Below are 26,779 nucleotides of genomic sequence, written 5' to 3' on the forward strand. Positions count from 1 at the left end.
TCTAGATCCAAAATAGTAGTCCACAATCATCTGGGATTGGTCTCCAAAGAATTAGACATACTGCCCTTAGGTAGAGTTTTGCATTCTACACTGGGGAACAGGTGGATTGTTGTGTTTCATCTTCAAAGCACAGTTACTGTTAGGTGCAATCAGGAAAGTAATCTGACATTGTCTTTGGAGGGGCATCCACCATAGTTAACAGGACTTCAGGAGATATGTGTAGTTCTAGCAATAGGCATGGCTATAAGGCCAGTGACAAGGATAGTGATAGGATGAGAGGCAATGGCCTTAAATTGCACCAGGATAGATTCTGGTTGGATACCAGGAGAAATTTATTCTCAAAGTGGTAATGCATTGGAACAGGCTGCCTAGTGAGGTCGTGGAGTCACTATTCTCAGAGATATTCAAGAAACATTTAAAAGTGGCACTGAGGAACATGATTAGTGGGCATGACAGTGATGAGTTTATGGCTGGACTAGGTGATCTTAGAGGTCTTTTCCTACCTTAATGATTCGATGATTCTATGATAAGCAGATCTGGCTCTGCCCACATCTGAAAGGCAGCCAGAATACATCCTGGAGGGGTATCTGTTGCCCTTGTTACTTAAAGAAATATTCAGGTGCAGAAGGAAATGTTTTCCCATCCAAGTCCACATGCTATTGACTCATTTCTCTTTAAAATTCTCCTGAGCCTATTGGCAGTGCTGTACACTAGGAGGGCAATAGTCAGCATCAGCTCTTCCTGCTACCTATGTAGCAAGCAGAAGAACAGGGAGGAGAGGAGGGAGTGATTATGTCAATAAGTGAGACGTATCAGTGGACCCACACAACTGGAAATGGAAATGCACTAAATAGTTTCAATCAATGTCAGTGCTCTATGCGGGTATCCTACCTGCTCTGAAACATAAACATGAATATTAAGTACTTTATTAAAAGTGCTCTTGAGAAATGCTCCTGACATGGAGATGGTTCTTCAGAGTGGTTATGATGGGGCTTTTGGCTCCTCAGAGCTCCCTGCAGCTCTCCTTGCCTATGTGAAGGGAGTCTAAGAGGAATGAGACTGTCCCCAGCCAGTGCAGGTTCATATCTGTGACTGAATTGGTTTATCCATCTTGCTGCTTGGGCCATGTGAGCTGGAGTGTGGAGCCATCTGCTAAGAATTTTAGACTTGGCTGGTTCAATTTGTGAATTTATTAATAGCTGTTTTATTTTTTTAATTATGATTTTAATCAGTGAAGCCTAGTCTGACACTCTACTTCAAGCTGAGGAATGCAGTTCAGAAGCTCTATTGGGAGCAGAATTTTTCTGCTCTTACAGTGGCTGGGGCTTTCCTGTCCTTCCATTCATGTTCAGTATTGTTGTGCTACATCCTGCAGGTCTTGTTCCTAGGAGAGGGAAATCTGGCCTCTTGTAATAACCAGAGCTCTGGGATGCTCAGGGTGATCTTAAGAATTAACTGAGGTTCTTCTGGAGAAGGTGTGTCTGCATTCAAAGTCATGGGTAAACTCTGCCTTCTGTGAATTCAGTGTTTGCCAACCTGGACACCTTCATTAGTGAGAAGAAATTATTTGCAGCCACAGGCATGACCTCAACCCACCAGTATGAATGGACAAAGCCTGACTCTGTCATCTGGTCCTACTTCAATCAAAATCCTCCTTGTTTCCTTCCTGATTTGTTACACCAAGGTTTGTGTGACTAAGCTGAAAGCATACATTATTTCTGTTTTTCTATCAACACACAGAACCTTCCTCGTTAAGAGCTGAGAGTTTTGTTCCTGTTTGTCAACACGCTTTCAGCTAGCAGCGCTGTCTGGGATTACGTTGCTCTGAGTTTGTGTTTGTGCATACAGCTCTGTCCTCAGTGCTACAGCGTGAGGATTGCTCACTCGGCTGCCCAGTGCCTGGCTGCTAATTAGAGTTGTCAGTCTAAGGACGGGCTGAAGAAGGAATCCATTTCATTCCGTCATGGCTGTAAACCCAAATGGCCATGGTTCAGAGCACAGTAACAACCACAAAGGATTAGCTGGCCTTGGATTTGTTTTAACAATTACCATCTCTTGGTCCCAGGGCCTGGCAGACAAACTGTGACATCGCTTACATTGTCTTCAGATTGAATCTTAAGATGGGCTGTATCAAATGCGGCCAAAGAAAGGATGGCTCCTGTTTGTCTAGGACCTGCAGGACCTATCCTCCTGCCAGCTTCATGGCATTGAAGGGCAGCTAGTCTGCCATGCCAAAGGGTGTTTGGCCAAAACTGACTTCTTTGTGACTGCCTTTGTAGTCTTTATCTTCGTGGATCAAAGCCTCAGGACACCCGGAGTTGAATTTTTGTAGCATTTGGTATATGCAGCTTTGGAGGAAAAAAAAGTCTTTCACAGAGTAAAGCTGCTGTATGTATTTTGACCTGCCAGAATTTTTTTCCCTTCAGCACGTGGAATTTATTCCACAGGACCCTGGTCTGCACTTGCTGCCTGATGGGGAAAATTCTTGTGTGCTGCTACTCTGAGATTTTCTTGGGCAGTCTCCCTTGTATCCTGAGAGCTTTTCAGATTTACCTCATTGATTTAAAATGGTTTGACAGAGCATGTCTGCATGCTGTGGTGACCAGGAAACGTATGAGATTTGAGATGTAAACAAAAGGTCCATATGGTGGGGAGAATTCACTGGAGCGGTGGTGACTGGGGAGCAGATTTAGATGCATGTTGGGTGCAAAACACTGCATTCTGGGAAATGGCCATGAGAGAAATGTAACATCCAGACATATGCCTCAGGAAGGTAGAAGCTCTGGGTACGCTGCCTGGATTGCAGCCTGCTTGTGTTGCCATTCGGCCTTTCAGTGGCCCATTTCTCATCGCTGAGCACCTCCATAGTTGTAATGATAGGTTGAAGTAAAAGCCTATGTGAGAGTTCCTTGTCTAGAGAGATGAATTTGTTTGTTCAGAAGAGAACTGGTTTAAATCAGCTAATCTATTTCTCAGTTATTGTTAAGAGAAACAAATACCTGTTCCATAAGCTGCTGTTATCCCATTTTTGACCAGATTCTCTGGGAAGAGCAACTTAATTTTATCAAGTGAGAGAGATGTCCACGTTATACAATTTTGGCAGAAAGGGAGAGACAACACCTGCACACACATAGAGGATGGCATACAGCCTTGGTCATCTCTCTTTGTATAACTGCTTACCTACTGTGGCCCTCCTGGGGCAGAACAGCACATCATCTAGTGCTGCTCAAATTCAGATACTCCTTTTAAGATTTTCTTGCTCTGGTAGCCATTTTCCCTTTCAAACCTAGCTCTATATCAGCTTGTTAGGTTAAAAAAAATCTCCAGAATCCTCTCCAGTGCTTTGTGCTGGGCCTGCTGCAAGGCTGCAAATGTGCATGTCTGGTCTGGGTGTGTCCTTGTCTTTAAAGCATGGGAGTATACATCCCCAAGTTATTTCTTTGGTTTTGAGCCCTGTTGTTGATTTTAGGCCATGAGTTAAACCATCTGTATCAGAGATCCCCAAGCTGTGATGCAGCTGATGGTATCCAGACTACATTGAGGCAGCTTGGCAGGTAGGAGAGGATATCCTGCTTCTGCTCTGGTTTGCATGGGGATATCATGCAACTTCCTTCTCTGACAGTGTATTTACTTCTGCCATGTGCTTACCACCAGTCAAAATTTATCTCTTGGTCTGCACAGCACCATAGGTGTATGGATGAGTTCAGGATATGGGCACTTGGCCAAGACAGTGAACCAAGAGCCATGAATCCTGAAATGTGGGTTGGAGGGATATTCTCTGGCAGAGGTGGTAGAGGGGACTGGTACCTGTTTGTGTGAATTGAGTGTCACAGCTGCACTTAGAGGAGAAAAGTCTTAAATTTGGGGACCTAGACTAGTGTTACAGGAGCTAAGATGATGGGAAGGCTTGCTAGCAGTAGCTCTATTTTGTTAGAATATATGTACACCTGAGCAAAATAGATTTGCTATACTGTGAGCTGCGTGGTACCACTGGCAACAGGAGATATGGGGCAAGGGAGGTGGTAGATAAAGGGAGTTAGTCAGAAAACTGCAATCTCATTTTAAGGCTGGGATCACAAGATGGGAAAGGAGAGAATTGTTCCTATCAAATCCTGCCTCTTGGTGACCAAGAAGGTGAGCACCCAGTGGGGAGAGAGGTACCATGGAGCAGGGCTCACTGGGGGAACCAGGAAGACACTGAACAGACAAAAAAAGCATCTCATTTTCTTGTAATAACTGTCAGCATCTGCAAAAGCATCCGAGGCACACAGAGAGGTGAAAACAGCTGTCCACTCTTGCAAGGGAGCATATAACATCAAACCTATAACACAGAGCCTATGCCAGGGGAGCTGGGACGTGCTGCCCCCAGCCTCTTTGACAGGGAGAAACAATGTGGTGCCATGGCCACTGGCATTGCCTTTCTCCCATGATTTTTTGGCCATAAACCACCTCAGGCAGCACCAGCAAGGGTACTATTCCTCATCTCCTCTCAGTGCAGAGCTATTTCCTTCTAGCTAGGACTGCAGCAGGCACATGGAGACAATGCGCAGAACAGTGATGCCACGTTGAAGGAGGGATGTTGTGCAGGGAAACCCCCCTGAGACACCCATGGTATGAACAGAAACCATAACAGGAAACTGAGCATCCCAGGGAGGGGTCTAAATTTTAATTAGCTGTGACCATAGTGACCCTGAGCTCTGAAACAGCACCAATTACAGTCACTCCTACAGGGAAACTGTTTGCATGTAAATTACATTACAGAGGTTCTCAGACTTTCCTGCAGCTTAATAGGTATTTCTGCCACCAGTTTTGTACTGGGACACTGAGGGTCATTCAGTGGGAGGCTGAGGGCTGCATTTTTAGGAAGAGTGTAAGACTTTTCGGAGACACCTGTGGGGAAAAAAATGCTCAGTTACTAGTTTATGCTTTTTTCACTTGGTTCTATCTCTGAGAAAGAAACTATGTTTTCTTTGAAGCTAGAAAACTGTTTTCTCATTGTACAAAGATCATATTTTGAACATGCACTTCTCACTTTATTTCACTTCATATGGTTTCTGAGTTCCATCCCTCTTTGCCTCTTTATTACAAACACAAATAAGTGTGTGTGCACACGCTCCTACCTTACCTCAGCTTTCACTTGTGATTCCAACTTAATTGGTCTCTAGGACTGAGATAAAACAGTCAGTTTTCTTTTATGAACTCAGTGATGAACGTGTAAAACCCTTATGGTCCCAGGAATTTACAGATGTGGTTAAATTTCCCAGTTGCATGCAGACTTGTTGCATTTTGCATGATTTTGGAGTCCTTGTTTCTGGGGTCATATGCAATCACAGCAAACCATAGAAATTTTTCATTACTGTTGACTGTGAGGAAGCTGACTTCTGAGTGTTCGCTTGCTTGCCAAGCTACAGGGGGATGAATGGAAAGTAGAAGAGACTGAAAATTACTGTTTCTGCAGGGAAAGGCATCTGGGATAGATCCCTGCTGGTAAAGAAAGAATGGCAATTGAAGGCCAGTCCAGCTCATCCTTTGTAGGCTCTCAATCTGTTGTGACCCACTCTCATGACTGGAAATCTCATCCATTGCAGATGTGCTGCAACTCTAGGCAAAACTCAGCCATGCATTTGATGGGAGGGATTGGTTGGCATGTCAAAACTTACAGGTTACTGACAGTGGCTAAGATTGAGATCAAGAGAACAGTAAATAAATGGTGGCATTTGCGCAGAGCAGGGATTTTCCTTACCAAGTGCTGATTGCAAAAAGATATTTTACTGCCCTAATCATAAGCTAGAATGTGGTAGCTCATAACAACTTAATGCAATATAGATGGGCTTAATAGTGCTAGCTCTGCTGGGATTTTCTTAGCAGTTCATATCATATGCATAGAACAGACCCTTCAGCCAATATCATTCTACACTGTAAAATGGGGAACTGGGGTCTAAGGGAGAGGGAGCAGTGCTCCATGTAAGGTTGATTGCTGGAAAGAGTATAAAGTGTATAAAGTCATGTTGGCTGTCAGCTATTAACTTCTAATTTTCCATGTGCTTCAGTGTAGTTTTCAGGAGAACATGCTCTGTGACCTCAGTGGGTGCAGAGCTGAGAGTGACTGGCCTGTAGTCCCCCAGGTCTTCCTTTTCTCCGTTTTTAAAAATGGGAATTGTGTTTCCTCTTTTCCAGTCAGTGAGAACTTCTCCAGACTGACACAACTTCTCAAATATGATGGATAGTGGGTTAGCAACTTAAGTCAACTTAGTTCCTCAGTAAGTTGTTTCCCTCAGGAAGTTGTTCCAATGAATTTTTACTGCCACGGTTCAGTTGTCATGACTTAAAGACTTAATGTAAGCTGGTCTCTTTTCAGTTTCCAGATACAAGCTCTGTTTATGCCTTTGTCTTCTGACATAAAGAGCTATTTGTTATTAGCGGCTTCTTTCTTGTGTAGTCTGAGATACCGGAACCAGTCATCTCTTAGCCTTTTTTTCAGTACACAGTCCAGAGTCTTCTCTGCCATTCACCACAATGCATGTTTTCCTTTTAATCATTTTTATAGTCTTTATTTTTTTTCAACATCATTCTGGCAGCATGTCACCTCTATTAAACAGATTTTTTAAAATGATCTCATTGATGCAGATACAGCAGTGATGCCCATTTCACAATACTTTCAGTTATTCTTAATCATACCAAGATTTTGACACCTTTGAACTACAGAATTATGCTGAAAGTTGACACAGTTATATTGACTCAGGCTTCTCCTGGAGTCATTCTCTTTTTTGACAAGAGTGAAACATTCTCTCCTCAACAGCTTTTTTTTCCAAGTCTTCACGTTTTCCAAGGCAAATTGAGTGTTCTTACCAGAAGCTCATTCTATCAAGCAAACCAAGCTGTCCTGTATGAGGCATCTCCCAAATATTTTATTTACTACTATGTATTTTCCAGGCTGGATGGGACTGTGAGCCACTTGGTTGAGAGAGAGATGTCCCTGCCTGTAGCAGGGGGGTTGGAATTGGATGATCTTCCAACCCAAACCATGCTATGATTCTATGATTTTACATTATCCACAGATGTTAGTATCTTATCATGAATAGGTGCTTAAGGATGGTGATTCTGTTACTGCACGTTGAAATGCTGTATTTCTGTGGAAGGAAAGGAAGCAAAACCCAAGACACATCCCAGAGCTGTGCCAAAATCTGCACACAGCCACCCCAACTGCAGATGGGAGCAAGGTCATTTAGACACCAGAAATTGTTATGTATGATACTGGATACGCAGCCAGATCTGGGGAGTTTGTAATTGATACTCTCTAGCTATGCCAACCTGCTTGCTGGCTCTTTGACCTTGGTGGTGATGTGAAATAGCTTCAGCGTAAGAGGTTCATGTGGGATCTCACCAGGGATGTCTTCCTAGGGAAGGTCTTTCCTTTCACTACAGAGATCTCAGTGGTGTGTGCACCAATTTAAAATTTCTTTTTGAACTTTTTCAGTGAATGTGTTTTTAATCTATTTAACGTGGACTACATTTGAATAGTATTACATCTTCAATTAGTCTGTCATGTGGAAGCAAGCCAGAATCCTTCCAACGCCTGAGGATGTTATGACAAGATAGTTACTTTTCTTGTTGCCTTCTCAAACACTACCCAGTTTGTCTGCCAAGGACCCATAAAACCATATTAATCACCATTCATTTTTTAATTTGTATAGTTGCATCCCACATTCATTTTCCATAAGTTCTTTTTCTGAAATCAATGAGGAATAAAAAGGTTTATTGCTGTGTTTTTTCTGAGTTTTTCTCTGCTTACACTGACCCAATGAGCTCACATTTGCACTCTTGTAAGGAACACAGTCATGGTTGATAGAGAATACTTTTATTTCCTCTGGTGCTTGGAGGTTGCTATCGCATACTTCCCCTCGAAGGCTTGGCTAGATACCCTTTTTCCCCATATTTTCCTACTTTCTATGTCATTTTGGAGGTTTTGCAATTGTCGGTCTGTAATCCTACCATTTTTGCATAGATGAATTCAGACTTGGATTTGCAGATCCAGTTACGATCTCTCAGAGAGAAGCCCGTCTTTCCTTCATGTCTGACTTTAGTGAAAAATTTAGCTACCAGATTTGAGTCTGTGCAGATTCTTCCCAGGGCTGTGCACAGAATTATACTCTTTCTCTGCCCACCACAGTGGGATGGCTTAGCAACCACTGTTGAAACTTGTTTAAAATGTCTTTTTGATCTGGTTCTGAAAGGTGATATCTACTCACCACAGAGAGGGTGGAAGGAGCAGGATGACATGTTGCAGCATATGCTGCCTCAGTTCATCAGGCAGAAAACTGCTGATGGACCAGCTCAGGCCAGGATCCAGTTTAAACTCTTGATGCAATGGATGTGAATGAGGAAGATAATGGCCTTACTTTTTGTGCCCCAAAAAAGCTGGGAATGGGAATGAAGGAAAGTGTATGGAATAGATTTCAGGCATGTATCTGTTGGACCAAAATCCACTCTGACCTGAGGGCTCCCAGATGATCTGCAGAACGTCTTCATTACTATCAAAGTTCTCATCAGTCAGTGTGAAAAAGTAACTGTGTGAGATAGGCACATACCCATATTGCAGGGGTGCTGATTCTCCAAATGTTTCCACTAGTGCTGGCCCAGAAGCAGGAAAATCAAATGTCAGAGAAGGTTTATCCAGAGAGTGGGCTTGCTAATGAATTTCCTTCTCTTGCTCCAAGTCCAGAGGAGATAAAACAGAACTGATGGGGAGGTCAGGGAATCAGGCTATGTCCCTGAATGATTGCCAGTGTGTTAATGGCCTCCTTCCTATGCTCTCTGCTGCAAGAGCAGACCCTGAACCCTGGAGAGTTATTTCTGGGAGACCACCATACTTAGAGCCCTCAGGAGTGACAGTGCTCATCCTAATGCAAGGGAAGATGAGAGCTGCTGGGCTGTGTGTGTGCTTCTGCAGTAAGGTTGGTGTGCTGCTGGTCTGGAAAGTTGGTGGCAACTTAGAGAGGACAAGAGGTTTCCAGCAGAAGAGTGACTCCTCTGTAGCTTGATCCTGGGCCCTTCCCTGGTTTTGCATTCTCTTTGCAATAGATATTTGGCTAGCAGCAGAAGCAGATCTTTCTGTAGTTCAGCGTCTCTTGCTGTTAATGGTATGAGGTTATTAAGAATGTATACATCAGGCTCAGCATGTGAAACTATAAGGCTAAATTATTGAAACAGCGGAGAAATAATTTTAAAATGTGAGACTAGATGGCTTACAGCCCACTTTTCTTAATCTGTTTATGGCTGGGACCTGGTTGAGGCCCAGAATCTTCCACTGTCCTGCCATTGGTATTATTCTAACGTATAGGCAGAAAGCTGCCTTCACAGGGATACAGGTCATCACCAGTTTTGGAAACAAGGTGCAGAGAGATGATTTTCTGTGACCAGCAATCTACTAAGGATGCGTTTTTGAGAAGTGTGATGGTTACTGATATGACAGAAAAAGCATTGTTTTTGGTTGTTGTTTTTTTTTTTTTCCATTAGAATTGTTTAAAAGAGGAGGAGTTGGACACAGGGACTTAATGAAATTTACACTTTTAAAGGCACACAGGCAACAGTGTGAAGGACAGAGGGTGAATACAAAACTCTTAGATGGCAGAGACTGGTTATTTGGCAGCTGACGTTTTGGAGCCAGTCTCTGTTCTGAAAGACCCCAGCCGTTTTCTCTGATGGACTGCCTGAACTTATCTCCATTTTTCCAGCCTTCATCCTTGATTGATCTGATCAATCCTGATTCATCTGAAGATGATGATGACAGTGATGAACAGGTAACCATCCAAAGAGAGAGACAGTAAAAATGCTAATAGTTAAAAATGTTCTTGCCTTTCCTTTCTCTATTCTACCTCTGCTGACCCTGTGTTTTTAAATTGTGTGCATTTCCTAAGTTCCTCTATGCACCACCCGCCTTGTTATATTAACTCTTGCGGGGAAAATTGCTTTAATATCTGTTGACCTCGACTGCTTCATCTGTGAGACTGAACGTCTGACATAAATCTTCTCATTTGAGCATCCTTTTAGCCTCCTTCTGAATGGTTACGTTTTCATTGTCGTCATCTTCCTCAGATGAATCAAGATCAATCAAGGGTGAAGGATGGAAAAATGGGATAATGATGACAGTTAGCAGAGCAGGATATTAAACGACTGGCAGCAGAACTCAGAAGCAGCAGATAAAGAAGTGACGGAGAACTGGGTGTTTTCTCTACACTGATTTCTTCCCCCTTGATTCAAATTTCTTACTAGGCCTGATGTCTGAGGAAAAGTCTGGTTTGAGTAGGCAGCTTTTCCAATCTATAGATAAGAACCACTGTATTAACTTTTCCTAGTCTAGCTTTGCCCCATGCATCCTTTTTTCTTAATAGTACAGGCACAAAATTTGAAGTAAACATATTAAGGAGTGCTGGTTAATATTTGATTATCTTAATTGCCTTTGGTGGCCCTTCTTCCCTACCAGGCTGTTTCTGGCTTGGATCTTTTCCCCATCCAGATCTGATGCCACTTTTGCATTAAAGGATGTCTGATTTTTTAATCAACACTTTCGCTCTTGGCTAAGCTGCCTCTTGCTGTACCTGCCTGTTTTGAAAGCAGCTGTGGAGGGATCATCTAGTGCTCCCAATTCAGCTTTCAAACTGAAAACAGAAGGTGAGGTAAGGCTTGTAGCCCAACTCTGAGCAGAAGGCTCTGACCACCTGTGGCTCTGACAATCACCGAATTTCTAAAGAAGGAACTCTCCTCCCTTTTGACAGGATTGTCGTTCTCAGAGGCATTTTCTCCTGCAGCCTCCCTGCCTCTAACTTTCCAAACATATGGAGGTGATTGAATTGCTCCAGCAGCTGGTGATGGAATAACAGCCTGTTGCTACTGGGCTGCTGCTTGGAGCCAGCAGTCACCTCTGCCTGGTAGCTCTTCTGGGTGTGGGTAAGATCTTCCCTGAGAGACAAGGGGAAACAGACAATTCCTTGCAGGCAGCTGAATATTCTGGACTTGAGCCCTAGCAGTGGCACTAATTGGATGCTGTCTGGAGTCCAAAGATTTATCGCTTGATTTGCTATAGGGGAAGTGCTGTCTGGTGTCTGTTTTGCTTTCCAGAGTAGCTCTGCTGTGGCACAAAGCAGCTGAAGCACAGGAGGTGGCACCTGTCCAACAGCAGGACATGCTGCCCAAGTTTCAGATGCATGTTATGACTCATCTTATGGATGAACTTATTAAATGAGGCATTGAAAGTTCACAGAGAGGTTCACGTTAGAGGGAAGGCACTGGACAGAGCAGAGATGTGAAGGCTGTGGGCAGCCTAGGCTTCCTGAGCAGCCATGCAGGAGGGAGGTAATGTCAAATAGGGACTCCTAGTCCTGAATTGCCTTCTGGAGATGTACCTCACACTTGCTGGTTTTGGGTGGTGGCCTTCATGAACAGGTGATGTTCACCTTGAGCGCCTCAACAAAGAGCCTGAAGCTTGATGAGTTAAATTTGGTCTTTAAAGTCCTATTCTAGCTAGCTCCAAGTTTACTGTCTCAGCTGCAGGATGATCAGTTCTTTTTTCAGTTTTTCTAATCCTCAGGAATGTGGAAGACATATCCTAGGACTATGAACACCACAGATGGGCTGTTTTTCTTCTATTTTCACTTCCTTATATTCTGGATGGAAGAATAGGGAATGTGTTCTGCTGCAGTGGGCCAAGAAGCTCTGTTTCTGCTCACATGGTTTTAAATGGTACCGGTTGCTCTCTGCCCCATTATAGTTCCTCATGCCCTGCTTGTTTTTGCCAGGCAAGTGAGGAGTGTCAGAGCTGTGTATTTATTTTTCTCTTATACTTTTCTTCTTCCCAGAACTGTTTGTATGTGATTCCTCTGGCATTTAAAATTCCCAGGCAATGTTTCTGCCCAAAGAAAACAGAAATCTAACAAGCTGTGCTTCTGTCACCTGAAGAGCAGAGGATGGAGAGAATGGGAAAGCTTGTAGATATGTGTATGTATCAAATGCCAACATCATTTGTCAAGGACTCCAGAAGAGGAGAATTCGGTCAAAATTCCTCTCATTTTGGTTCAGGTTGGGAACTACTGGGATAGGACAGAGCTGATTACTAGAATGTAAACAGCTATGGGGACAGCTTGCAGTAGGCTTAAGCTGCAGCAAGGGAATGAGCTTAGATGGTAACAAAAACTAGTAACTAACCCCTGATGTAGGAAAAAATGTGAATTTCACATTCTGGAAGAAGAATCTTATTTAGTTCTTAGTGGTTTGTTTTTGCTTCTTTTTCTTTTCCCCCTCTTTAGTTTGTACTGGCAATGAGTTCCTTTATTCCCAGAACTACCCAGTTGAGTAGCTCACCTATGAATTATTGAGTAGTAAGATAACTGGTCTTCTGCCAAAAGTTAATGCATATAGGATGCTTTTGGGGAAAGAGTATCATTGGCTGACTGTTAGTGAATGTTTGCATCTGAACTATTTATATGCTCTTGGGAGCAGGATGTCACTCCCAGCCCAATTTGTTAAACAGAAGCATGTATTAATGGATGCACGCATATGAGCCAGCATCTCGTTATCTTTTAAGAGACAGAAGTATAAACCTGAGTGAAGAGTTGGTGGTCTGGCAGTGCTCCAAATGGGAGGACTTCCCTCTTATGGGTATGTGGGTGGGCAGGAGAAAAACAAATCTGGCATAGCTGTCATCCTGCTTCACCATGCTATAACCAGCAAAATTGCATGTGAGTTAAAGACAATATTTTCCAGTATCTCTATAGTAAAAGACTAGATATGGGTTATGCCACTGGCTGGACAGTAATTGAAGGCAGCTGTGAAACAAGCGTGCTCACTGTCTTACCCTCTTTACTTGTTTTGTGAATAACTTTTCTAATTGGGTGGTATGTGGGTGGAGGGAGGGTTAACAGCATGCATTTCAGACAAATATGTGCCCTCTGTACATACGCCATCCTTTCCCACTTAGTCTTTCTTAATTAGGGGAGCACACTGTTTTGAAAGCAGGCACTCAAAGGTAAGCGAGGCATGGGAACGCTTGTCTTTGTAGTGTCTTGTTAGCACGAATTAATTGGGCTGTGAGTCTGAGTGGAGTTCCAGCATGTCTGGGGCAGATCTTTTTTTATGGAGACATAGATGTGAGGCAGAAGGTCTGGAAATTCCCATGCAGGATGGACTTTCTTGAAACTGTTTTATAAAGTGAGTGAGGGAGGTCTCATGTATTAATCATCACAGCGCATCAAGCAGGAGAGGAAATTCTTTAGCAAATCCTTCTTTATTAAAACAAGGTGAAGATGAGTTGAGCTAATTGGCTTGGGAAGTTCAGGGAAGAAGAAAGTAGAAAAGATGGTTGTGAATATATTTTGTTTGCTCTTCTTTTAAAACCAGTCAACCAGCACACAGCTAAGCCTGCTCTGCTCAGAGCTCTGGTCTTCTGGTCCCTCCACCCACTTCTCTAGCAGAAAATGTACTCAAAGAAATTTGTGTTGTTTGAAATAACAATACTTGCAAGTTGGCTTTCAAGCATTTTGCAGAAATAAGTATTTTATCTCTTTATACATGGGGATGCTGAAGTGCAAAGACAAAAGGCATAGAAGAAGGAAAGATATTCTGGCTTCTAGCTCAGATTGGTTGAGCAAGCTTTTCTCCATTTCTCCTCTTGTATCTCAGAAAGCAGCAGAGGAAACTGAACTTGCAAATGTTAGTTGGATATTTGTCTCCAAGTGGAAAACTGCTTGGTTGGTGCCCAGCATGCATTATTGGAGTATGGATTATGGATGCTATTTTAGAGAACAGAATTGCTCAACTGATTTCACCTTGTGACAAAAGAAGAGCTTCCTTCTTGCTTGAAGGAAGAGCTGTGGTCTCTCCTGGAACTCAATGCATGGAGTTTTCTAGTTTCTATGAAGGCAGGATTGTGACATATTTAACATCTCAGATTACGGGTCAAGGAGTTGGATAAAGAAGGCACCCTCTGCTGGCATCTAGACAACTCTGGTATGACTTCAGGAGGGTATCTATCAGAATTTAAATGGCTGTTGGATGGAATTGTATAAATCTCATAAGGCCTTGACACAGCCCATGCTCATTTCCAGAGACAAATTGCTGACTGATATCTTTAGCCACTTTGGATAACAAAATGTAGCTAATAATTGTGACTAAACGGAAAGCACAGTCTTTCATACCAGATTTTCTGTATGTTCTTTGCAGTTTTAATCCTGTAAATGAGTGGTCAATTATCAGCTCACACACACACAGGGTGAGGTGAAGCCTATGAGCAGGAGTCCCACTGATGCTGTAATTGCATGGCTTGGCTTGAAGGGAGTCATTCAGTAGAGTAGGCTGGGAGCTGCAGAAAATAAAGCCACTTTCTAATCTAGCAAGACTCGGTATTGTTGCTGCTTCTGTTACATGCTGCACTTTCCAGATTTAAGTGAGAAATGTAAATTTTTGTTTAATTGGAGTGGTGTTGGAGGACAGGGTGCTTGTTTGTTTGCAGTTCATTGCTGCCAGTCTTAGGTGCTCTGACTTCATCCTTGGTCGAGAAAACACACCCAACATCAGCAGATGCATTCTGGAGGCATCTGAGCTTGACGGGAACATACAGCACTCAGTTGGCATCACAGGGATCCCAGAATAGCCCTCCCTGAGCTGTGTGTGAGCATAGTGACACCTCACTGTAACATTGTGTGGAGATTGTGGTCTCTCCAGCAAGTACTTTGGATCTGGTGAGGAAGAACTAACCTCCCTTCCTCGAGGCTAAAATAAGAACAGGCTTTTTCAACAAGTATTTGCAGGCTTGGCCACAGCCCAACAGCCAATGCTTTTCTCTCTCATCTGACAGGACAGTGCACTTCAGTTCTAGTTATTCCCAATGAAACCAAGAAAATGAGAGGTTATCGGAGCACAAAGTAACACCCCCTGACACTTGACATTTCTTTGTTGTGCTTCCCTCGCTCCTGCCCTTCATCATTGTGAACACCATGCTAGTTTAGCAGCCCCGTCGGTGCAGAGCATCTGCTCTGGCTCACAGCAAGGGAACTGCTTGCAGCCTGGCTTTACTTTAGGGTGCCTGGCATGCTGGAGTAGGTTGCCTGTGTTGGGCTGATTTGATTTGTTCCTAACGAGCAGGTGAATTATTATGTTTTCTTCTGTTGCACAATAATTCTGTTGTGAAGGCAGGCTGCCCTGCCTGTTTTCTCGCAGCAGCCGCATCTTAACAAGGTTGTTGGAGGAGCCTTGCTCCTTCATCGCTGCCTACAGCAGCAGAGTGCCGCTCTCTTCACCCCCTTCATTGCTCCTCCTGCTGGCTGGCTCTTCTAGTGCTAAACTGAGTGCTGAGAGAAAACAACCATCGTCTGTATTTGCCCTGTTGTTTGCAGGGGAATCCTGGTGCCCTGTGTATGCAGAAGGTTGGTTTTTTACCTTCCCCTTGAAGCACAGCAGCCTGCCTCCTGGAATGTAACTGCTGTTTAACAGAGCATTGGAGATCAGGGAAACATGGGAAGGCTTTGGAGAAGCCTCCGTGCAAGGACCCTCTGGAACCAGGGCAAAAACTGAGGCTGAAGCTGATTCCCAGGCTCCCAGAAGAGCACTATGACAGCCAGATACTGCTGTGTGGAGCAGTTATCTCCCTCACAGCCAGAGTCATGTTGTAGGTTTCTCCTCGCAGACGGTCAGAGTGCCAGCTCATTTAAACAAGCTCTCTTTTGTGCTTAAGCCGGAGATGATAAAAGACCATTTGTTAATCTGCTAGGATGTGCAGTCTGGATCCCTGCCTTGGTGGTGGGCCTCCCCTTTATGGGTAGCCTACTCACAGAAGTGTGGGCACCCCAGCAGGTGTTGGAGGCCAGAACTGGTATCTGGCACTGAAATTGCTGTTGACTTTTCTTTCCTATCCATCCCTCAGCACTGCCCCTTGCCATGGTGCTGCATCCATTGTGTTGATAGGATGACCTGCTTCAGCTCCCTCTGCTGAGAACTCAGGAGCTTCAGTGCCATCAGCACAGTTCGTGTTTGTTGGCTATTACCTCGTGCCAGAGGCAAGAAAATGCAATCAGTGTTTACTGTATAGGCACTTTCAGACATTCCCTTCACAAGGTGATAGCATAGTAGCATAGGTCCTGAGCCTGTCTCGGTGCAAATCAAGTAAATCCCATTTCCCAGCTGAGGAAGATTAAATGTTTTCTGCATCCTTGGCTGCCGTGCTACTTCTGTGACCTAAGGAAGCAACTGGACTGTCTCAGCCACAGGCCCTCCCATGGTGGAGCTCAGGGCACATCCTTCTGAGGAACACTTTGTCCTCTTTCAGATTCTTTCTTTTCTTCTGTCCCAGTTCCGTGCATGCGTGCTGTTCTCCCATTCCCCTCTCTTCCTCTCATGATATGGATCATTTTGAGTACAACCAGAGCTGTTGTGCCATAGTTGTTTTTATTTTTTTTTAAGCTTTCCTTTCTTTTTTGTCTCCCCCTCCTCCCCTTTTTTTTCCTCCCCTCTGTCACCACCAGCTGTCTTTGATTATAATGTGAGACCCCACCATCTTCAATTAAGGAGCAGATGTGACCCAAGAAATGGGATAGCAGCTAGGGATAGAGATGACACATTCATGGCACTAGGTCTAATCAAACAACTTCTCACATAATTCTCACTGTGAGGTGGGAGACGTGTGAGCCAAAGGCAAGTCAGTGCTTGGAGCACCTGCTGAGACACATTGCTAGCAAAACCATCTGTAATGAGCTGACCATGCCACTCAGCACGGAAATGTGAGTTCAGTCAAGGGTTGCTTTTAATCCACTTAAGGACAGTAAAGGTCCCAGAGGCTGAGAGCTGAGAACAGGTATCTAGAAAACAATCAGCCACTGTTGGCCAGGGCTGCCAGGTAGAGGGGGTGTTTCTATGCTCCATACTCACAGATTTGACAGTGTTTGTAGGAGGGAGGACACTGCATAGCAAAGCTATGGGGTAGCTGTGGTGAGGATGGAGAAATCACTTTTATTACTGAGCTGTAGGAGAGTCTTGTTGGGGTCAGGCTAGGGGAGGGGATGGGCTGCTGCACTGCAGCCTTCCATGCATGTCTATGTTTGGCTGAAAGGGTGCTGTAAGACCTGCATGCAGCTGTGTCTGTGGCACAGAGGGTGCTGTGTGCTGCAAGTCTGGGAACCTGGCTGTGCTCGGCAGCTCTTTGGATGCTTAGTAGAGTTAGGTGGTTTTGTAGACCTATACTGCAAGGAAGTTGTCAGTGGAAGAGCAGGTACTTTGAACCCAGAGGTAAGCTGTGACAGTGCTGGAGCTGCTATAAACCTGCTCTCCCTCCTTTCCATTCGGGCTAACAGCTGTTTTGTTTTCAGGAAGCCTTCTTCATTTTAGAGAGAGAGCTTCTGGTTATTCCCCTGTGTCAGTGTTTTAATTAAGAGTTTATTGCAAATGAAACATGTCCATCAGATATCTGCTGAGATTGAAGTCTTCTGCTATTGCATTAAATAAGGGGTTGACCCAAGCAATACTAATTCAGACTTTCTCCTTACTTTACCTCAACCATGCCCAAACTATGAGATTCCTATACATTTTTGTAAGTGCCAAAGAACAAGACTTAACCTCCTTTGCTAAGGAGGTGTCCACATATCATTCTAGTGCTACTGGCAGGGAAGCTGAGATGGAGAGAAATGACTTACCTCTCAAGGTCAGGGCACTGTTGGCATAGATGAGAATAGGACCCAGGGTCCCTGTAGCCAGTCTCTGATGTATTGTATTGATGTATTTGATGTATTTGGGAGAGGCACTCTGACATCCCAGGGTGGTGGAGTCACCGTCCCTAGAGGTGTTCAAGAAATGTGTAGATGCAGCACTGAGTTTACAGGGCATAGCAGTGATAGGTGGATGGTTGGATTAGATGATTCTAGTGGCCTTTTCAAACCTTAATGATTCTGTGGTTTTATGATCCCTTGAGTTCTCTGTGAGGGCAGGCAATGTGCGTCTCTCCATTTGAACATGATGTCTCTGATAGGCCTGTTAGTTGAGCGTGAGTATAATTGCTTGGGAGCATACCTGCTTGCTCAAGGAGTGCAACTTGTGCTGGATGTGAGAAATAAGGACTATGGTTGTTTTGACTAGGATCCCAGTGTTGAAGCTAAGCTATGGTGAGTGTTGCATTTCTCACGTGGTAGATCGTTGCTTGGTAGCTCCCCCAAGTAGTGTCTCGCTGTAGGATGAGTACTTGCTAAAGGCCACCCCTACCCAGTAAATGGGAAGGAGGGAGTAGGTGGGTCCAGCCCAGTCAGAAGGTGCTGCCTGATGGTTATTCCTGCTTTTTGTTTGGCAAAGTCTGTCTCCTGCTAGATAATAAGTATCTTCTCAGAAGCAATAGATCTCTTCCCAGACAGCACTGTGGTGCCAGTGCTGAGCATTGTCAGCTCTTCCTGATGACGTCGCCATCTCTCTCTGTTTGGTCCCCAGTTCCACCGGTGGTGGAGCCAGCCTTCCAGGATGTGCGGCAGGGCATGGGGCGCAGCGTCACCCTGCGCTGCACCATGCTGAAGGGCAGCCCCATGAAGGTGGCCACCTCTGTCTGGCGCTTCAATGGGACCCTGCTGGCGCAGCCCCCTGCAGAGCAGCAGGACTACTCGGAGCTAAAAGTGGACAGCGTGAGCCGGGAGACCAGCGGCAGCTATGAGTGCAGCATCTCCAATGATGTGGGGGTCTCCGCCTGCCTCTTCCAGGTGTCTGGTAAGTCACTGAGCACACGGTGGAGTGAGCTTTAGATGGCGTCATGGAAGTGGGTTCAAATGGGATGGCCTGTAAGCTAGCAAGACATCTGTCTCTATCATCCAAGCAAACGTTTAAGGCCATATGGAGTGGGGACAGTTAGTGCAGCCTCTGCTGTATTTCAGCAATATTTAGATGCTTGTCTGAAAGATGTGGGACTGAAACTCAAGGCTGTCATAAGCTTTCCGGCTTGGTCAAATTATTTGTAGGTAAGTACTAACTAAGAAGATAGAAAGGCTCTATGTACCCCAGCAGTCTCCAAAACATCCATTTTTCCCTTTCAAACAAACCAACCAAGCACACCACATATTCCTATGCCCTCCCTACATCTCCAGGCAGACTTTGTATTACAATGCCTGAAAAGATAAACACAGTTTGAGTTAGATACTAGTACTAGTAGATTTGCTGCTCAGTTTTCTTTTTCCAGCATGCAGTGGCACTGGTTCCTAGCACCTGCAGCTGCAGAGGAGAGCAGCAGAGTTGCAGCAACTAAAAACCACACATCTGCTCTAGCCTCTCTGGCTGATCATTAAATCTATTTTTCCCATGACCCCAGAATCGACTTGGGCACCAGATTCTAAACAAGCTCTCAGACGAGGTTCCCTTAATAAACTAAAAAATCAGTCAAAATATTTTTTTTTCAGCCTAGGGCCAATTTATAATACATGTCAAGAAGGGGCTGGGGAAAAAAAAAGAAAAGAAAAAGAAAGAAAGAAAGGAAAAAAAAAAAATTTGCAAAGAGGCCAGATTTTGAAGGAAGTCTTTCCCAGAGTATGGAAAAACTCAGCTGTGCTATAATTCCAAGATGCTCTCAGGAATAAGGAAATGCAAATCATTTCCACATTTTGGGCCCTTCTTCAAGATTTTGCTCTCACCCTTTGAGATCTCCTGGACTTTGTCTGGTAGTTGATTTGGCTTTTAGAGCTTTCTCTCTCTCTACTATTTCTTCAAATCATTGTAAGTTTCATCTTGCTAACTAAATGGTGGCAAACTGTATCCCACAATGAGCTGTCCACCATGGCAAGCTTTGTTCTTAGCAACTTTGGGAATACTTCCAGGATCTGAATATTGCTGGAAAAATAAGTCGTACATAATGCCATCCTGTGTGCCAGGTCATGCCCCATGTGAAAAGATCCCCTTAACAGAAAGCAGTGGTCATCTCTACAGAGCCCTTGCCTGGAAAGCTGCAAGCATTTGTTTTTCTGCATCTCTCTTCTCCTTCCGAGGCATTGATAGCCAATGCTGGCTTTTCAGCTCCAGACATCTCTGCCTGGGCAGCTGCAAATCAATTGTACCTTCTGAACCTGTGAAGTAACCAGAAAAATAACTCAGTGGCTAGGCTACAGTACTTGGGCTCAGGACTGCTGGAGTTTTAATTCACATCTGCTACAACCTTCCTCTGTAAGCAGGAGGAACAGCATTGTTTCTTTTTGATTCTGTTTCTTTCTTGTGAAAGATGAACCGTAAACCTTCCTAGCTAATGGGCAGGCAGTGACTCACCTGTGACCATGAGGTGTTCTGGTACTGGGAGCAGAATACATACCATGCCCAAGATAGAAAGATCTGTGTTGTGGGATTAGTTTCTTCTGTGCATGAGAGATTAGCTTTTCTGTGATATTTTGGAAGGATGGTGAAACATCCAATTTCACATCCAGACCCTCCCCATACCACTCATCACCTGCTCCCCACCATCTACCAGCACAAAAAAGCCCTGAAAGACTGAGTGAATAACCTTTACCTCTTTCTGTCAGCTGGAGGAGAAAGGCAAACTTTCTGTCAATGGTAAAAGTTGCCAGAAAGGAAGTTCCAAAAGTATCCTGATGTGCTTCCTTTCTATTAAAAAGATTTTTTTTAGCTTCTATTTCTATTTTAGAGTCAATTAATAAGGAATTAATATCATGCAAGATTATGATTATAATCAGTTCTGATTTTATTTCTGAATCCATTATGAAGCCTGACTTCCACAGTCAATACAAGTTGAATAAGCAGCAATTAGTCTCCGAGGTGGTTCTGAACTTCTTGCTTGTGCAAAAATTCAAGTCAATAAAAATAATAAGGAAAAAAAGACTTGGAAATACACATCAATATTATCCATCTGAGTTCATAAAAAATAAAATGCTGAATCCTTTTGAGCCTAATTATAACCATAATGAATGGCGGGGTCCAAGATTCAAGTGGCAAGGTGCAGCACATTACTTAGGAAGATAGTAATGGGGCTTCTCTGCTCTCCTGCACCCCTCCCTGCCCATGTGTGTGCAGGCCTGGATTAGACCTGGACTGGAGATAAGCATGCCCTGTGTCTACCAGCCATCGAGTTACTGGTTCAGGCCAGCAGTGGCTGGTGAAACCTTTGTTCTCTGAACCATCCAATTTCTCCCCATCCCTGGAGGCGTTAAAGGCCAGGTTGGACTGGGCCCTGGGTACCCTGACCTAATAGTTGGCAATCCTGTTCAAGGCAAGGAGCTTGAAGATCTTTAAAGTCCCTTCCAACATAAGCCATGCTACGATTCTATTATTCTCTGTAGTACATCTTTTCTTCTGTGTTTCTTTTCCTCCTGCTTCCTTCTGGTTTTTTAGAGATGTGGGTTTAGAAAACTCTGTCCCTGCAAAAGCTCTTGCTGTTTTTACCCTGGCTGAGGTCAACATCCCCTTTGCTGCAGAGTTGACAGCCGTACTACAAAGAGGCTGGAGCACTGTGTTTTCAAGGCAGGGGAGATGCAGAAGGAACACGGTCTCCTTTTGAGTGCCATGGTCCCCTGTGTGATAAATAGCACTTTTCCTATGACCTACTGGCCAAATGATCTTTCCTCGGGGATTGTTAGCAGGAGATTCTGTAAAGCTGCAGATGAAACAGAAGAAATGCCAGTTTAAAGTTACCTCAACCTAAGCTACAAAAAGCAAGACAGAAAAGATTAGAGCTGGTTCCAGCTGGAGAACCGAAGCTGTTTCCACCTTTTCTGGTGTCAGTCATGCCCCACTGGTGCTGCAGGTCCGTGAACCCTCCCAGTAGGTTAGGCTGTGAAAGCAGAAGCAGTCCACAGAAGAAAGATGCCATGAACTGTTTAACATGTCAGTGCAACAACAGCTGGAATATTGAAGGAATCTCTCATGCCAAAGGCAGATGATAAGTTGGGTGAGAAGAGTTCTTTCACTCACCAGATATTTTTGTAATTTATATTCCCCTTCCATCCCACTCTTTACTTTCCTCCTTTTTGTTTTTTCTTCAGCAAAAGCTTACAGCCCAGAGTTTTACTATGACACTCCAAACCCCACCCTGAGCCAGAAGCAATCCAAGAATTACTCTTACATCTTGCAGTGGACACAGAAGGAACCTGATGCTGTGGATCCTATCCTCAAGTATCGCCTGGAAGTCAGGCAGGTAAGGTCTGCACCCCTAGTTCATGCTTTTGAGGAAAGGACCTTGGGGGCAGTTACATCAGTGTCTCCCTGATAATTAAGAGCTGTAGTTGGTCTTGTGCCTTCCCAGCTGAATCGGTGACATGGGCTGAGTACACAGCTCAATGTTCATTAAGTTAGGTGCTGGGTACAGTTGGGAGCTTTCAGAGCATTGCTGCCTCCCATCAGAATGCTAGTGCTCAGTATTCCGAAGGGAGGTTAATATAAACAAAAGTCTACAGTCATTAGTAGATTTTAGAGATTTCATAGGCCAAAGATTCAAGTAAGTAGGCTTCTACCCTCAACACTCATGTGAAATAAAGGGAATAAGCTGAAGAGCTCTCTAGGCAGGAACTGCAGGAAAGTCAGTGTCTGTGTTGCAAAAGGGCTTTCATACTGTCACAGTAATGAAGCTATTGGGACTACATAAACTCTGCAGGGAAAGAGAAGTGTGTTTCAAGGCTTGCTGAATCTGAAGAGAAATCACACCAGAGTATGGAAATCGGGCTGAGAGGAGAAGTGAGGAAAAGCTGAAGGTTGCACTGGTTGGAGAAGGACAAGGAAAAGTCTGATATTTTTAAAGAGCACATTAACCAGTAAGGATTGCCAGATAATTTCATCCAAGCTCAGCGAAGTGCCTGCATTCAGCACATTTTAAAAATGGGGATGCTTAAAATTGGTACTTCTTGCCACTCAGTGGCTCAGTGGTAGCTTGGAAGCAAATGTGTTTTGTAAGGAGAAGTTTGTTTACTGCAGATAGGAAATAAAATAATTTAAACGATCCAAGTTTCTCTCTCCTCTAGTTCTGCACAGTAGGCTTCAGTTTTATGTCTCCGTTTGCTTGTGAGCTCTCTGGGGTGGGACAGCCTTTGTTTGTTCCTCATGCAGCGCAGAACGCATTGTCAGTGCTTAATAATAATACAAGACACAGGGGAGCCTCTAATAATGAAAGCAGTTTGTCACAGTACCCCTTCCCTGTTAGCCAAGTTTTGCTATTACCAGCACTGCAACTCCACAAAACTAATTTGTGATTTTTATCTTTCTCCCATGATGGTTTTTTTTTTTTCCGTTTGCACAGTGCCTAAAAGTAATCTTGGTTCTTGTCCTCGTTGTGCTTCTAGCAAAAGGATTTAAGTGAAAGAAAAGCCACATTTCTGCTTTAAGTTCTGATGTAAAGGAAACTGAGTGCCTGTGAAAGCCTAACCTTCTGTTTTTTTCCATATCCCATTGGTTACTGCTGCTAATGTTTCTTGTGCAGCATCACTACATAGTATTGACTGGTAAGAGGTGTGTTTGGTGGAGTCATTGTACCATGACCCTGTTGTATCCCAATGTGATATATGATCAGGCTCTTAGAAATCTCTACAGGTCCCATCTTGGTGGCCCAAGTCTGAATAACAAATGACAGAGCAAGGAGGCAGCAGGGGAGCACTGTTACCATTCTGTTGAGCACAAGGAGGAAAGTCTGGAAAGGATCCTACCAGTATTGCCTGGCCCTCCTCCTGCAAAGCCACTTGCATCACATGGTGAGGTCTCCACATCTCCATGTGCTGAGGTTTCACTGAGCTCTCTGCTGTGCTGCTGTCTCTCTGGTGTTTTCCTTGTGACATCTCCATTGGGCTTATAGTACTCTTGTGGGTCCTTCTGCTCTTCCCCTCTTTCTCCTGCACCGTACCCCTCTTCCATGTCCTGCAGTCTTTGCTCCTTCATCACGTTCTTCCCCATACCGGGGTGTGTGAACTGAGCTTTGTGTCCTGCTGATCAATTGTCAAACTGCAGAACATGGTGACGTTAATGAATATAACTGTAAAAAGCTCAAAAGCTTAAAAGTGTTGGTGTATGAAGAGCTCTTAAGAAAGGGGATTTGTCTGACTGAATGAGGAGCCACTGGTTGCCTGGGTACCCTCCTCAGAGGATGCACTAGCTTCCAGACTTTAGTTAAGGTGGCACAAAAGTTCTCCTAGAGAGCTGATGTTGAAGTGGGATATTCTCCTCAAATTAAAAAAAAAAAAAAACAACAGGCCTTACATGCGTCCAGTCATGACTGATTTACTGCCAGCATCAAACAGATGAGAGCTTACCCCGCCAGCCAACCCACCTCTTTGAGCCCTGGGAGCTCTACAGCCTCCACAGCCAAATGCTCTTCAGCATTGTAGGGACAAATGTGAGTGGGACAGCATGCCACCTCAGTGCCTGCTGGATGGTGAGAGGCTGTCTGGGAGAGTTCTTAGCTTTTGTTTAGGTGGAGTCCAAAGGGCAACCAGCTGGAATGCCTGCTGAGTTGTAACATGCTTTGCTGGTTTTCCTCTTGCTCTCCCCAGTTTGCTTGAAGAGCTCTTAGCATATGTAATGTGAAGATCCCTAAGTAGAAAGATGCTTTTCAAAGCACCTGGGAACCCTTGAATCCAATTTACTTGCTGCAGCTGCTGAAAATGGGGCTGGGTGAGGGTAAAAGTGCTGCTTATTAATTGGCTGGTGCTATGGCTCTTCTAGCTCTCCCTCTTTGATGGCTTCCAAGGGTGGTTGGGCATTCCTGCAGGGATTCCAAGCAGCCTGGGAGAATTTGTTTTCCTAAGCAATGCATGGGCTCCCAGCAAGACAAGCAGGTGCATTTCCATAGAAGCTGATTGTTCCCAGCCCTGCAGCAGAGGCTGAATAGCACAGCAGACGTACCAGTTCCAGTAGAATAAGAATTAACCTTAAATTAAAACCCAATAAACAGCCTGACAGCTTGGAGCCACTGACCCAGGCAAAGCACATATACTAGCATTGTAGAGCAAATTTCTTGTAAAGCCTTTGTCTTTGCAAACAGGCTGTTACTTCCTGCAGCGTGTCAGCCAGGTGGGCTAGGCAGCGGCATTGCATTGAGTACTAATTCAGTGGGGAGCTTCACGGATGTCTATTTGAAGATTTGGGAGGCTTTCCCTTTCTTGCTCCAAGGCGGCTGACCTAAATGCCAACCGCCTTACCTCACTGTAGCCAATGATCTTAATGAGTTTGCAGCCCTAGGTCATTTGGTTCTGGGCAGATCCAGCAGGCTTTGGGGTGTACATTTGGTCAGCTTTTTTCTTCTGTGTGCTCTCGCAGCATAGAAAGGCACTGAGGCACTGTGCTCCAACTAAAAATGTTTTTCACTGCTTGGGGATTCAAAGCAGCCTCCCCAAGCCAGATCTTTGCTTAAAAAATAAAAAGCCTTTTAAGTTGCTTATTTCTCTCTGTGTATTTTATCCCCTCCCAGTGCTCTGCTCTAACATTAAAGAGAAATGAGAAGCCATCTAATATTGCAAGCAGGTCGCATCCTGGAGGAAAGATCTGAGCTGGGCTGGTGGTTACGGTTGCAGAGGATAGTGGCAGAATTACTGTGCACGTAATGAATTGGAACCCATCTGTGACCTGAGGCTGCAGGAGAAAGAGGAAGGAGAAGGTATTGGTGCAGAAGGGGAGCGTAATCTTTGTTGTACCTCTCAAGGAGACTCGAGGCTGCCATTGCCTCTGTGCCTTCTGGTACGTGGACTCAGGCAGAGCAGGCCCAGCTTCACGCCTTCTTGCCTTGCCCTCGGCAGAGCAAACCCAGCCCCTCCTGACAGACAGGGCCCCATAATTTGCACCAGGCCAAGCCCCAGACCCATTTGCTAAATTAGCTCACTGAGTTGTCATTTCAGATTAATTCCTGTCAGGGAGACTGTCTTTAATGAGAGTGGCCCTGTGCGATGCCTGAGTAATTGTGCGGCCTCTCTTTGTTTGTACTTTCATCCCCCCCATGTTGGATAAACATCCCCTGCTGTCTACAAACCTCATCTGGGCTGCAGAGCGGCTGCCACTCGCCTCATCAGCCAGCCAGAGCAGCGTTAATGAGAGCCGTGGCCATGGGGAGCCGGCTCACCGTGCGGGGAGGTGGCAGATAACAGAGCTGTTTGGACACACAGAGGACAGGGACTTTAGCAGGGATTTAGTGATTGTGATTAGAGCAGAAGGATAACTCCGCTGGCCATCGCAACCCAGTGGGAGAGTTTTTACACCAAGGCCCACAGTCTGTGGATCCATATCGCTTCCTTTCTGCTTCTGAGTTATTCATTTGCTCTACTCTTGAGAGGAGAGCACACAGAGCTGCACACCGCTCCAGGGCCACATAGAGTGGGACAGGGCATCCTCACACTTCTTCCTCATGCACCAAGCAGGGATGGTGTGATTTAGAATGGAGAAGTGAGTTATATGCCTGGCCGTATTCTCCTACATGAATCTCTAAATCAGAATAGTTAGCTCACACCGCTGTCTTGCCCTGTTCATGAACCACCACAGCTTGATGAACACGTGTGCATGACCCTTGGCACATGCAGAACCCAACCTAACAAACCTAGATGCATCTTCCAGTGCCTGCAAGCAACACTGTGATCTTATAAACCACTAGTGTGTCCAGCTAGGGTAGAACAAGCTTCCAGACCAAGGTCATCCTCCCAGTCTTGTGTTCACAAGAACACAAGAACATCCATGTGGGGCGAACCAAGAGGCTGTCTCTTCCCATCTTCAGCCATATCCAGTGCCTGGAGAAAAATACAACACGTAGAGAATTGCTTTATCTGCATTATAAGCCCCAAGTCAAGAAAGATTCTGAACATGG

General features: G+C 44.6%; 1 protein-coding gene across 1 annotated transcript in view; it reads left to right on the forward strand.

Annotated features, from left to right (window-relative positions):
* MDGA1 (MAM domain containing glycosylphosphatidylinositol anchor 1) overlaps window positions 1-26,779 on the forward strand; it is a 103,398-nt gene that overhangs the window by 39,812 nt on the left and 36,807 nt on the right. The window contains 2 exon segments of the mRNA XM_031552185.1: window positions 18,457-18,726; window positions 21,993-22,144. Of these exon segments, the coding sequence (XP_031408045.1) occupies window positions 18,457-18,726; window positions 21,993-22,144 (422 nt within the window).

This window comes from Meleagris gallopavo, chromosome 2, assembly GCF_000146605.3.
Source record: "Meleagris gallopavo isolate NT-WF06-2002-E0010 breed Aviagen turkey brand Nicholas breeding stock chromosome 2, Turkey_5.1, whole genome shotgun sequence".
NCBI lineage: Eukaryota > Metazoa > Chordata > Aves > Galliformes > Phasianidae > Meleagris > Meleagris gallopavo.